This window comes from Carettochelys insculpta, chromosome 1, assembly GCF_033958435.1.
Source record: "Carettochelys insculpta isolate YL-2023 chromosome 1, ASM3395843v1, whole genome shotgun sequence".
NCBI classification, from domain to species: Eukaryota; Metazoa; Chordata; order Testudines; family Carettochelyidae; genus Carettochelys; species Carettochelys insculpta.
The window spans coordinates 261050075-261064081 of record NC_134137.1 but is presented as its reverse complement, the minus strand read 5'-3'; the positions used below and the strand labels follow the sequence as shown (position 1 = coordinate 261064081).

General features: G+C 48.1%; 1 protein-coding gene across 18 annotated transcripts in view; it reads left to right on the top strand.

Moving 5' to 3' along the window:
* CACNA1C (calcium voltage-gated channel subunit alpha1 C) overlaps positions 1 to 14007 on the top strand; it is an 812008-nt gene that overhangs the window by 778592 nt on the left and 19409 nt on the right. For all 18 annotated transcript variants that reach the window (XM_075005900.1, XM_075005795.1, XM_075005919.1 and 15 more), the window contains 3 exons: positions 2103 to 2199; positions 5160 to 5262; positions 13255 to 13356. In XM_075005900.1, coding sequence (XP_074862001.1) covers positions 2103 to 2199; positions 5160 to 5262; positions 13255 to 13356 — 302 coding nt within the window. The remainder of the gene's footprint in view (positions 1 to 2102; positions 2200 to 5159; positions 5263 to 13254; positions 13357 to 14007) is intronic.

Below are 14007 nucleotides of genomic sequence, written 5' to 3'. Positions count from 1 at the left end.
AACCCCTATAAGACCTGAGCCCTGCGTTCTGTTATTTTTATGCCTCCTACTCTGCATCCCATATTTAGGTCACAACACAGCAGCAGCATCCATTCTTTGTGTTTCCATGTGTCGTCCACATGACAGCCACTATGCGGCTGAACCAGCTGTGGTCTGCCTCACTGCATGTGGAGGGCCAAATTCTCCTCTCTGTTCCACCCCTGCAATGCCACAGATGTTAATAAGTTTGCACAAGTGCAACTGACAGAGAATTTGACCCTCAGGCACTAATATTGCTCAGTCTGAAACACTCTTGGGCCTGACACCCATTTACACTGGACACTCTGACAATGTAAATGGACCTTTGCCTGGGGTTAAGTTACTTGGCTCTGCCCAAGAACACATTGGCTCAAGACCCCTTAGATTCATAGCCAATACTAGCTGCGCCATGGTTGGGGTTATGACAAACTGTTGGAGATGACAATTAAACAGAGGTCCCTTTTGCCAACCTCTCCAGAGCAATTTGTGATGGAAATAAGAGATAACCTCGGAGCTGGAGCAAACATTCCATTTGCTAATAAAACAGACCCTACTAGGCAAGGCTGATATGGGTAGTTCTTCCAGAATGGCCCAGACTAGCCCAATGTGTGGACATTCTTATTCCTGAATAAGAATGCCTTATTCCAAATGAGCTTCGTCCAATTTTAAGATCATAGATAATCACGCACTCTTATTCCAGAATAAGAACATTCACACATGCAGTTAATTGGGAATAGTTAACCTGTTTGAAATCCACATCCTTCTTTATTCCAGATTAATTCTTATGTGTAGACAAGCCCCAGGACTATTTATAAACAGGGTTAGCCATATGGTTGCTGGAGCCATATGACAAATATCACCTGTAATGGTCCATCTAGCTTAGGGATCGGCAACCTCCTTCACCTTCCACTTGTGGCCCTGCTCCCTCGTCATCGGTCTCCTTCTCCCCTGTGCCTCTCATGCACTGGGGCACCTGCTGCTCCCAGTGCTTACCTGCTGCTCCCCCACCATCACAGTACTTTCAGAGCTTGTGAGTTGCCTGATTGGCACTCCATTCCTATACCCTCCCGATCCCTCCCCGAGCTGGAATGCTGTGAACAGCTGATTCACAGAGTTCCAGCTCTGGAAGGGAGTGTGAGGAGCTGGATGGAGAGGAAATCATGTGATTCATGGTTCCTCTGAAAGTGCTGGGGGGAAGAAGTAGGAAGTGTGGTGCTCCTGTGACCCAGTGCATAAGAGGCACATCAGGGAGGGGGGCAACCAAGGGATCCGTGGGCAGCAGGTGGAGCCCCAATAAACCACATGGGCCCATGGGCCACCGGTTTCCCAGCACTGATCTAGCTCCTTCCCACATGTGAATGGTCTCTTTTTCTCCATCCTTTCTGTATGTCCATGCCACCCCTGCCTGCCTGGGATTCCAGCTCTCATTGTGGCAAATCCCATCTCTTCCCAATTTGAGTTTTTCACTTTTGATGGCACATTTTACAAAGTCCAGAAAGTCAAATTGCAGCTTTCAAACTGGGTTTGTAGGAGCAGTAAGGGGCTGATTTTTTTTTGCATTGCCCAGTGCCCATGGAGAAAGATAGCAGCATAAACAGGAATTGAGGGACGGTGGGTGGGGGTTGTGTTTGAGACAGCAGCCCAGGAAAAGAGAAAACTGGTGTAACTACACAGATCACAAGGCCAGGCATGTCTGTAATGCTATTTACTAAGGCTAATGTTTTCAAAAGTGGCCACTGATTTTGGATGACTCAATATTTTGGGTGCCCACAGTGTCAAGCTGGACATCCAAAACTGAGGCACTCTAATCCCTGGCCAATTTTGTAAATATTGGCCTAAGTGAACAATTGTTTTGTTTTCCTACACAGTCAAATGAGTAGGAACTAATTTATACTTGTGCAAGCTGGAGAAATACACTACAACAGGAACAGTATAAAGCCACCTGCTATATCACGTGCCATAGAGTGGTTCTGGCAATCTTCAAATGGAGACCTCATATATGTTTCTAACAGCATCTGCTCTGAGGCCTTCTCCAGATGGAATTGCAGGCCCAAAGTTCATTGATCCTGTATTTTCTTCCCCAGGGGACGAATCAAACACCTGGATGTGGTGACGCTGCTCCGGCGGATTCAGCCTCCTCTGGGCTTTGGGAAGCTTTGTCCACATCGAGTGGCTTGCAAAGTAAGACAGCAGGTTGCGCAAGGAGGGGGGAAGAGGGAGGAACATCTCAGAGGAAGCACAGATGTAACTAACTACAGCTTCATTTACTGATAATTTAGAGCATAGATCCTGGAGACGCATCTAGTAAAAAATGCTTACTGCTGTATTAGTGTCTAGTCCAGCCATTTTTTAGCCTATGTCAGGGCTGGGCAATAATTTTTGATGTGGGGGCATTCCAACATTTTTGGTAAGTGGTCAAGGGTCACACTTTTCTATTGAGGGTGTGTGGGCTCTGGGATGGAGCTTGGGTGCAGATGGGAGCTTGGGGTGGGAGATTAGGATGCAGGAGATGGTGTAGAGTCCAAGAGGGAGTTTGAGTGAAGGTGGGGGTCATGCCCTGAGGCAGGAGGTTTGAGTGCAGGGTCAGTGAGGGGTATGGGCGCAAGAGGGGATTCTGACCTGAGGGAGGGATACAAGAGGGGGTGCAGAAGGTGTGAATTGTGACCTGGGGAGGGAATTGAAATGCAGAGGGGAGTGCATTGTCCTGGGGGCAGGAATATAAGGACAGAAGAGGATTCTGACCCGGGGGAGAGGCGTATGAGGGAGTGCAGGGTCTAGGTGGGGGTTGTGACCTGAGGCAAAGGGTCAGGAACACACAGAGGGTTTGGGTAGTGAATTGGGGCAGGGAGGTGGGGTGCAGAAGTGGGTGGGGTGCCAGATGCAGACTGTGGCTGGGAGGCACTTGTGCCAGGACTCTTCTGCTGAGATACAGCAGGCACTTTCTCCTTGTATTCCGTGCCTTGGTGGGAATCCATTAGCCATATCAAGCCACTATGAGACTAATAAAGCTGTTGGATAACTGTAGTCCTCAGATATCAATGATGTATGCTACAGTACAGCCAGACAAAGAGATAAGATACATATGGTCTCTGAAGGGTGTACAGAAATAACATGGAGGGGAAGGAGCTTTTATATTTTCCTTGTATCTAATGATGCATCTGAAATGAGTTAGGATTCCTTGAATAACTTCTACAGACTAAGCAATATTGCCCACATAGTGAAGTACGAGGAGAGGAAAGGAAGGGCGGAGAGAGTCTTTCCATGAAAATTTCCTCCTAAGTTCCTTCATATAGAGGTGTTAGCTGGGATTTACCCCGCTCCGGAGCAGGGGAAGGCCACGATACCTCACTAATGTCAGTCTCTCGGGCAGTCTGTGTCCAGAGCACGGCAGCAGTTATTCTGGGCTCAATTCCCTTCAGCAGGGGTCAGAGCAAACAAATAGCCGGTGTAAGCCAGCCCTGGTTCAGGGCAGAGCAGCAGTCAAGGCAGGGCTCAGCTCCTTTTAGCAGGGCTGAGCAAACTAACAGTCTGGTTAGGTCCAGAGAGGGAGAGACTGCCACCCTGTGAGGGGCAGTGGAGGGACATGGGCCTTCCCATTCCACTATGCCCCAGCCCAGGGCCCTAACAGCAGCCGCCACTAGCTGCAAGTCAGTGGGAATCCAGTCTGCAACACATTGACAGGGTGTCGGGCTGTGCTGCAGCCCCACGAGGGTCATCTGCCCCTGGGCTACTTCCTGTCTTCCCCTCTAGCGGTACTTGGTTCCAAGCTGGCTTGTGAGGGAACTTGGGTGGTTTGGTGTCCTCAGGGTAGCAGGGAAGTGGCAGGTCAGGAGGCTCCTCTGGGGTCTGGTCGGGGCTGCTTGCTGGCAGGTCCGGCCAGTCTACAGGTTCTGCTCAGTACTTTGGGCTCCCCTTTTCAGGAGCCAGACAAGAGATGTCTGATTCATCTAGTGGCTTCTGCCTCAGTGAGCTTGGAGCTCCACCTGTTCTACTTCCTGTCCTTTGTGTTAGCGTCTAGGGGTGTGGCAAAGGTGCTCTGGCTCCACCTACCCGGGCTTCAGGAAGGATTCTCCTGCTTCCAAGGCAGGGGACAACCATACCACCTCACTACACTTCATTACAAGCTTCCAGTCATCAGAAAAGATTTTCCCCTTTGAAAGATCTGTTTCTGGCCTTTGTGTTTCCTTTCTCCTCTATGAATAGATTTGTAGTTATTTGTTAATCTTCTCCAGAGATTTATAAACGTTATATGTTCCTCTTTTCATGGGTTATTAGAGTGTAAGAAGGCTTTGACCTTGGACACAGAAATGCATTACTTTTTGTGATTGCAACCAGACCACTTCAGCCTGTTATTTTACCAGATCTTGCATGCTAAGCAGGCTCCAGTTTGATCACTGAAACCCAGGAACTACAGAAAGTGAAACTAGGAAGTAAGCAACTGACATTTTCCTCTCTAAGTCAGCACTGAACCATGCCCAGGGTGGAGGCATTGGTGGCAAAGTGTTAGTGACAGTGCTGTCTGAAGGATAAAATGTAAAATCAAGGCTCCTGAGTCATTACAGATTACTTTGCACAAGCGTAGGATGTTAATTCCAGTGTATTGTTCACATTCTGATTTAGACAGCTATAGTCTGTCTCACTAAAATTCTCCGTGCAGTTACAGCAGTATATGGTATTGACTTAATGTCCTAATAGATGGTGGGGAGTTTCTATGATCCGTTAAACAGCTCTGCACCAGAGATAGTTACATTTCATTGATGAGCAAAGTGATTCCTTATTGATTGCAAAGCACTTCACCGTCACCGGGAATGAAAGATGCTGTGTAAATGTTGTTTCTACTGTAAGAAATACCCATCTGTGTGGACACATTGTGGGTAAATGCCTACTTGACTTACGTTCCCGCCTAGAAGGGGTTATCCATATTGACTGCTGTAGTATGTGCCTACGGGCAAACGCATTTTGCTGTTCTGATTGTACGAAGGGTCCTTTTCTGAGTTTTCTGTCAGTAACCAAACACATGAACTGTGCCATTGGTGGTGTGGGGTGGTAGGTCTGGAGAGTGGTGTGAGGGCATGAGAAAAAACATTTCTCTGAGTAGTGTGGGCTGACAGCATGCTTGTTCTGTTTCTTCTGCTCCATAGCGTCTAGTTTCTATGAATATGCCACTGAACAGTGATGGGACAGTCATGTTTAATGCCACCCTCTTTGCCTTGGTCAGAACAGCACTGAGGATCAAAACCGAAGGTAACCCATTCAGGCTGCACCTCCTAATCTCAAAGAATGTGTATGAGGTGTCTGATTTTTGTCACATGCAGCTTTGTGTGATGACTGTGAGTGGAGATGGATGACATCTATCTGAAAATGACATATGGAAATCATGTGCATAAAATGATTCCAGCTTTTCACTTTGAGTGCGTGGTACAGGAAGCAAATGTAAATGTGCAGCAGAAAATAACAGCGCTGGAGGACAGTACAACATTCCTAGCTAAGTATGATCTGGACAGCTGGTACCCTTTCAGTCTCATTTCTGATTATTAGTAAGTTTCCTAGAATTCCCTCTTAGATGATCTTGCAATTAGAAGCTTCAGCCCAGGTAACAAGAGGGTGAAAGGTGGCACACATGCCAAAGTTGTAAATCTGAGCCTCCAGGGGGCAGCAGATAGATTCTAGGGGAGCAGCCTGAAATCACTGGCCCTCTAGGATGGGGAAAAGATGCTGCCAAAGAATGATCAGTAGCCAGTCCAGAGGGTTAGATTCTCTGACCCCACTCTGTCCCCTTCGCACTGCAGAAGAAGAGCTGTCATCTTTGAAGAGATCCCTTGTGTAGGGTGAGTCCAGACCTGGCATGGATCTGGCCCAGCCATCTCAACCCTGCCCAGTACTGGCCTCCCTAGTTGTCGGAGGTCGTAGAGAACATAGCTGGAGTGTTTTGCAGTCCTGGGCCAAGAGAACTCTAACCTACTGCTGTTCTAAATTACACTGGGTGCTGCACTAACACCTGCCTACCCTCAGGATCAGGGGATCAGCTCCAAAGATGGCTTTCAGCCAAAGGTCAGGAACATCCAGAACAGGTGCCCAGAGCAGCATGTGAGGTGATTTTCGCTGGCACCCATGGTGGGAGCTCAGCCCCATCACTCCTCCCCATGCAGCCAGTAGCTTGTTCGAAGCCATGGCACCTGTGGATTAACAAAAGACCAGCTAATGCTACCAACCACCCCATAACCAGTAAAGCTCTGCTTCTTATTGTATTTATAAACGAAGCTGTTGTAAGTAAAACTATTAGTGACTTTTAAAAGTAGCACCCGTACTCCAACTGTACATGGAGGTCAAAAGGTCAAATTTTGGCTCTCCATGTCAGAAAGGTTGCTGACCTCTGCTTTAGGCCCTTGGATACCATAGTAAATGTATCTTGACTGAAACCAAGGATCTTGGCCACAAACAGAGGCATTTCTCAGATGAAATCCAACCTTCGGGTCCCCTAATACATCGCCTATTTTAGAGCACATAAAACCAGAGACAGGATTTGACCTTCACATCCATCCCAGCCTCTAACTTTCTTGTGCTTCCTCCTTGCACTGTTTCATCCTGCAGACCATTCCATGTGTTCATTGTCTCCTATGCTTCTCTTCATTTCTAGCCTAAATCTTTGCTTCCTTGAGCCTAGTCTACACTACAAAGTTAGGTCACTGTAAGCCGCTTCATTGATAAACTTGTGCATGTGTCTACACTTAAATTTGTCTCCTGAGTGTCCCATTCCAGTGTTGCAGTCATACCACTTCCCCAGACAACATCAAGCCAAGGTACTGAGGTCGACACAACACGAGGGAAGGCACTGCATTACCTATGTTTACCTTACCAGTCCTCTAGCAACTGGTCCACAGTGCCTGATAACCACTTGGGTCACAATTGTGAATGTCACTGCCAAGGACTGAGGAAGAACAAAAGGGCTCCTTCCCCTTTAAAACATTGTGAATTTTTGAGATGTCTTTTTCCGATAGCCCAGCTTGGTGCGCACACCTAGTAGCTCTCCACAGTCACGTGCAACAGTCTAGCTGCCGATGCCAGCTACATGCTCCAGATGTGCTCTGCCTTGGAGTAGACAGGAGATAAAGGATCTCCTGGGCCTATGGAAAGAAGAGGCTGTACATGCACAGCTATGGACCAGCGTGGAAACATGGACGTCTATGAACGGATTTCACAGAGGATGCGGGAGAAGGAGTATGCAGGAATCAACAGCAGTGCCCCATGGAAGTGAAGGAACAGTATCAGGAATATCAGAAGGCATGGGATTCCAACTGTCCATCCAACCGTCTGCTGAGTTGCAGACCTGCTGCTTTTGCGAAGAGCTGCAGTCCGTACTTGTTGGAGACCCAACCACCACCCCAGAGATCACTGTGATACCTACAAGGAGATTTGTCACCAGCTCCTGGCATGAACAGTGAGGAGGAAGCAGAGAAGGAAGAAGGGTGACATGATACAGGGGGATCCAGCTAGGCCAGGGGCCAGGACCTGTTACATGTCTCCACCACAGTCCAGTCAGTCCCAGCAGTCAAGCACAGACAAACCCAATGGAGGGGAAGGAACCTGGGGGTAAGTGTTTAATGGTGTTTCCTATTGAAGTGATGTACTGCTGGGGACCCCAGCCTAACAGGACATAGCTATTGGCTTTTCATTAATTTGCTCATATGAACAGAGGTAATGATACAATAAAGAGAGATAGAGTTGTTACCTGCTTCTCCTTCCCCTGTAGAATTGGGCAGAGGGAACATGCAGAGCAGCTTGTGTGTGAACACAGGGATGTGCGTTGAACCTTCCTGAGAGATTTCTATGGACCTTTTGTGGCAGTACCTGCAATCCTCTGCCAAACGTTTGTAGGGATGGCAGCCTTATTTTTCCCCCTGCCATAGGTCACTTTTCCGTGCCAGTCACTGATAACTTAGCCAGCTACCATTGCAGTACTTAGGCTGGTACTATACACATCCCAGTGGCACCAGGATGCCAACAGCAGCTATGCTGTCTGTACCCTTGTTGCTCTCAGAGGGGGAGACACCAGCTAAATGCATCACCACCTTTGGAAAATGGTGCTTGTATTCAGTGCCATGGCCTTCCACTCGTAGCTTCATGCAATCAAGTGATTCCATCCTCACTTCCCTCACCCCCGGCAGGCCACACTCCCCATGGCTGGAGTTGTGAGTGGCACTGCACACAAGCACTCTGCAGCAGGAGTGGCAGTGAGCATGTCCTGGTGAAATCCTAACGGGAGCCAGCGAAGGGAGTTCTGAATCTAAACTTTCACTTTCCATTGTGACTACCCTGACAGTGCTCCCTCTGTGTATTTCTGTTTGCAGCTACTGCCATTGCAGCCCTAAGGGTTCCCCCTAAACCACCTCAGAATGCTTGAACTTAATCAGGAGAAAAAAGAAGAGGACTCAGGATGATGTGTTCAATGAGACCCTGTAAGCCTGTGCTGCATCAGATCGTCAGCATGGAGTGAACACTGAAAGAGCCTGGATAAGGGAAAAGCAGGAGAGTGGCCCAGAAGTCCCGGCAGGAAGAGGAGAAAGAGATGCACATGACAAAATGAGGCTTCTCCAGCAGACTTTTGTATATCTATGGCCATGTCTACACTAGCCAAAAACTTCGAAATGGCCATGCAAATGGACATTTTGAAGTCTACTAACGAAGCGCTGAAATACATATTCAGTGCCTCATTAGCATGCGGGTGGCCGTGGCACTTTGAAATTGACGCGGCTCGCCGCTGCGCGGCTCGTCCAGACGGGGCTCCTTTTCTAAAGGACCCTGGCTACTTCGAAGTCCCCTTATTCCTATGAGCAGATAGGAATAAGGGGACTTCAAAGTAGCTGGGCTCCTTTCAAAAAGGAGCCCCGTCTGGACGAGCCGTGCGGCAGCGAGCCGCATCAATTTCAAAGTGCCACAGCCACCCGCATGCTAATGAGGCACTGAATATGTATTTCAGCGCTTCGTTAGTAGACTTCGAAATGGCCATTTGCATGGCCATTTCGAAGTTTTTGGCTAGTGTAGACATGGCCTATAAGTTCAACAACACTGGAGTTGTCTCCCTTTTCAAGTCATTAGTAATTCCACTGTAACACCTCCTTACACTCCCCTCAGCATTCCATGTGACATCAGGGCCACCTCCGTGCAGGACATTTAAGACAACCACAGCTTCTCCCACACTGTGAAAGCCCTGGTAGCAATAAGTGATGATTAAATGAAAAACATTCTTTGTTAAGCTCTGTTCCATTAATGTATTACATTTTAAAGTATTAGTTTTTAAATTGCCCAGATTTCACTTTGCTTTGGTTTTGTTAGTGAATAAAAGTCTGTTATTTGGAAAATAATTTATCTTCACTAGTAAGTAACAATACGCTATAGAGTACCAAGAAGTTTTGGAAGCACCCACTTACTTGCTACTGTCCAGCGTGACTCAATGCAGATATCTCATGACAAGCACTGTATAGGGTATAGCAAGCACCCCGAAAGAAAAGAGGTGCATTGACAGTTTTATATTTATGGATGTAACCCAACCTCACATAGCTCTTAGCAAGCCCCAAAACTTCTGGGCCAGGCAATTCACAGAACACCAGAGCTCATTACTGTGGCTTGCTGTTAAAGTGCTCTTTCAAAGCTCCCAAGGAAGATAGCTACATACTGAGCTTTTCTAATAGCTCTTAAATCTGGCTGTTCAAAGTCAGTAGAAAGCCACTCCACCTCTGCCGTCCACCCCAGCGGCAGCTTTTCCCTCTTTGCCTCACAGACATTATGAAAGCCACAGGAGGCAGCTGTAATCAATATGGTTATTTTTGATTCCACTCCTGTCTTGTCAGTAAACTATGCCTCTCCCCTTTGAATCTGCCAAAAGCACAGTCAGCTGTTGTTCTGCACCCACTGAGCCAATAGCTGAATCTTTCCTTGGTGCTGTCAAGATGGCCAGTGATTGGCTTCAGGAGCAAGGGGTAGGCTGGATCCTCTAGGATCTCTATTGGCATTTCAATATCCCCACTGGTAGTCCTCTGGTCAGAAAGAAAATCACTGCTTTCAGCTTTCTGAACAGTCCTTTGTCTTAAAGGTGCGAGCATCATGCACCTTCCCTGAACCAGCCAACACTGAGGTCAGTGAGGGATCCCCCATGAGCCCCAATGACATAGAAGATTTGTCCTTTCTGATGAGGCAGTCTGTGGCAAAGTGTGCTAGGGCCAAAATAGAGATATTTTTGCCATTTATTGCCATACCTCCATTCAGGAGCCCAATTGCTACAAATCTATCCACTGTGCTGCACGTTACTGAGAGTCAAAGTTGTATGTAACAGAAGACAGTTAATGGCCCTGCACAGGTGTATGACAGTACACCCGATAGTGAATTTTCCAGTTCCAAAATTATTAGTTACTGATGTTTCCCAAGGGCAATCACCGCTCTCTTCTCCACAACCTGTGCAGCTCTCATTCTGGCTCCAGCCCTTCAGTGCAGGAATCAAAACAAAAAGCAGTCAAGTAGCACTTTAAAGACTAGCAAAATAGTTTATTAGGTGAGCTTTCGTGGGACAGACCCACTTCTTCAGACCATAGCCAGACCAGAACAGGATCCAGGAATGTGACCTTGAGCATCTGAAAGTTCTGCAGCTGCTGCTCATAGACCCACTTTTTGCGGTACAATTGGAGCTCATCAGTCAATGCTCATTTCTTGGGCACAGAAGTTAGGCTCCACTGTTTGCAACTGCACCTTGCATTGGTTCTTGCTGGGTTGCACAGCAGTCTGTCATCCACAAAATCATCATCTTTCCCACTGATTGGATCTTCTCACAGATTTACAAATACCAACGGTTCATATGTCCCGTGCTTGCAATGCTTATGACAGTAGTGCAGAACTGTGCATGTTCTGAGCTCCTCTTTGTGTCATGTTTGCACAATGGGTTATCAATCCATGTTGCACCACACTGTGCGCTGATACAAGTGCCCCTGGTAAGTATTTGCTGCTTTGACACAAGGAGTGAAGTAAATACTCATGGACAAGGGGTATACCACCTGCGGTAGCTTTGTGTCCACTTAACTTGCATTGACCAAAGTTTGTGCTTAGCTCCAAACCATGGGAGTGTGGTATATTCCTGGTTAAAGCAGGAGAATGGTATTCAGAACATGAGTTCTGTTCCTGACTTTGACATTGACTTCCTTTGTGAGCCTGATTAAGTCAAGTAATGTGATCGTTAAGAACTGCTGGTGTGCACATTATGGAATATTGGGGAGTTCCCAAAGGAGCTTCCAGTGTTAGGCTACAAGCTCACAATGGCAGGAGGTGGATGAGACACCTACTGTGTGCCCACAGGGGGTTTACAAAACCAGGCCCCTCATTAGTCTGACAGAACATGAGGCAGTTGGAAAGCACCAGATGGGAGCTGACCCTGCAATGAGTGCAGATAGCAATACACATTTGTTTTAAGGGCCTGGGAGCTCACTTAGGGTAACAATGACCGACTCCGGGAGACAAGTGCGCTTGGGGAGGAGAGGGCAGCAGTTTGTTCCATGGAAGGGAATCCCATGCCTCAGCAGATGCATGGAAGAAGTAGCCTACATGAGAGACAAATAAATCAGAGGATCAGCATGAGAAGAGACAGGAAGCTGGAGGATGATCACAGACAATGGAGAGCTTGATATTTAGGCACTCCCACTAGAGTGGCTTGATTCAGTAATATCTCCTAAAGGGTTATATTCCTTGTATGCAATATTCTAGTCCTTGGTATGGTCCCCTCTGTACTTTTGTACCATGCTTATATACCTCAAAGGCAGTGCCTAACAAGTGCTGAAAAGTCCATCTGCATGAAAGAAGCAAGAATATTTGTTAAATGGCTTTGTGTATCTCTAGTACCTTCCCCTAGCATGCTACACACCCCACCAAATTCTTTTAACTTCCTTGTGAGGTGGGAAGTACCTACACTTTGCAGGTGGGGAAATGATGGCACAGAGGGCAGGTCCTTCACACTAGGGAAGAACTAGGAGGAGAATCCAGGTGTCCTGACACCTAACTGTGCTGTTACTACAAGATGGCTCTTCTTCCCTTAGAAGTTGTTTCCTCTCCTGTCACTGGAGTTGCCGAAAGGCCAGAAGTGCTGAATCAAATCACATGCATGTGGTCACTTATAGCATAAAATGGTGCTGCAGTTTTCTGTCGCCTTTGGCCAAGCTGCCACAGGCAATTCCCATCCAGAGCAGGCAGTCAACCACACCCAGAATCAGAATGTGTGCTCCCACTCCTGTGTGTATGAGCTACTCCTGAGTCTCTGCACATTTTGGCTGCGTCTACACGTGCACGCTACTTCGAAGTAGCGGCAGTAACTTCGAAATAGCACCCGTCACGTCTACACATGTTGGGCGCTATTTCGAAGTTGAAATCGACGTTAGGCGGCGAGACGTCGAAGTCGCTAACCCCATGAGGGGATGGGAATAGCGCCCTACTTCGACGTTCAACATCGAAGTAGGGACGTGTAGACGATCCGCGTCCCGCAACATCGAAATAGCGGGGTCCTCCATGGTGGCCATCAGCTGGGGGGTTGAGAGATACTCTCTCTCCAGCCCTTGCGGGGCTCTGTGGTCACCGTGGGCAGCAGCCCTTAGCCCAGGGCTTCTGGCTGCTGCTGCTGCAGCTGGGGGTCCGTGCTGCATATACAGGGTCTGCAACTAGTTGTTGGCTCTGTGTATCTTGCACTGTTTAATGAAAGTGTGTCTGGGAGGGGCCCTTTAAGGGAGCGGCTTGCTGTTGAGTCCGCCCCGTGACCCTGTCTGCAGCTGTGCCTGGCTCCCTTATTTCGATGTGTGCTACTTTGGCGTGTAGACGTTCCCTCGCTGTGCCTATTTCGATGTTGGGCTGAGCAACGTCGAAGTTGAACATCGACGTTGCCAGCCCTGGAGGACGTGTAGACGTTATTCATCGAAATAGCCTATTTCGATGTCGCAACATCGAAATAAGCTATTTCGAAGTTGGGTGCACGTGTAGACGTAGCCTTTAGGAACAAGACTGACAGCTGCGAGCACAAGGAACTAAACCATGGTCTGATGATCCCATTGTCCACTTCCAATTGCTCTCTGATGCTCTTGGAGCATTCTCCTGCTGTAGAAGAGTTCATTCTGCAGGCTTTTGAGACACAATTTTCCTTTTGGGATGTGTGTGAAATTTTCTCCTCTGCTGGAGCTGGCTTGATTTCTTTGCGCACTGATTCCCCCACAGGTAACCTGGAGCAAGCCAATGAGGAGCTGCGAGCGATCATTAAGAAAATCTGGAAGCGCACCAGCATGAAGCTGCTGGATCAGGTTGTGCCCCCAGCAGGCGGTGAGCAAACTATCCTTTCCTTGTATTTCTGTCCGTCTTGCCACCCCTTTCTCTACCTGTTGGTTGTCTTGCCAAGTCCTGTCATTTTTGTGGTCCTGGAGCAGATAGGAGAGGCAGGCTTTCCTCCACAGTGCGGTATCTGTCAGAGTGGACATGGACCAATGCCTGCTTAAGCCTCTCAATGGGCAACTTTTGGGAGGAGAGGGAAATGTCAGGGTGGGAGAGAAAACAACATTCTCAGACCTGTACACCGGATCTAACTGGGATGATGTTTACCTTTCTCTACACATTCCCGGTGAGCAGGGACAACAAGATTTTGCCTTGCATTGCCCACAGCCTTTCTCCGGAGCAGTGTTTCCCCATTTTATTTGGCCATGGAACCCTTTTAAACTCAAAAGAATTTTGCAGATCCTCATTCCCAGGTGCTACCCCCCACTTGGTCCCCAAACTCACCCCCTATCACCAGCCTTACCCCTCTCAGCCCCAAGCCCACCCCCATCCCCGGGATTAACCCGCCTCAGCCCCAAACCAGTCCCTGGGACTAACCCATCCGTGGCACTGGCTGGGGAGCCAATGCCAGGTGTCCACATGCACCCAGCAGAAGGAAGACTGGCGTGGAGGTGTTCTGCTGGAGGGGGTGAGCTGAGCCAT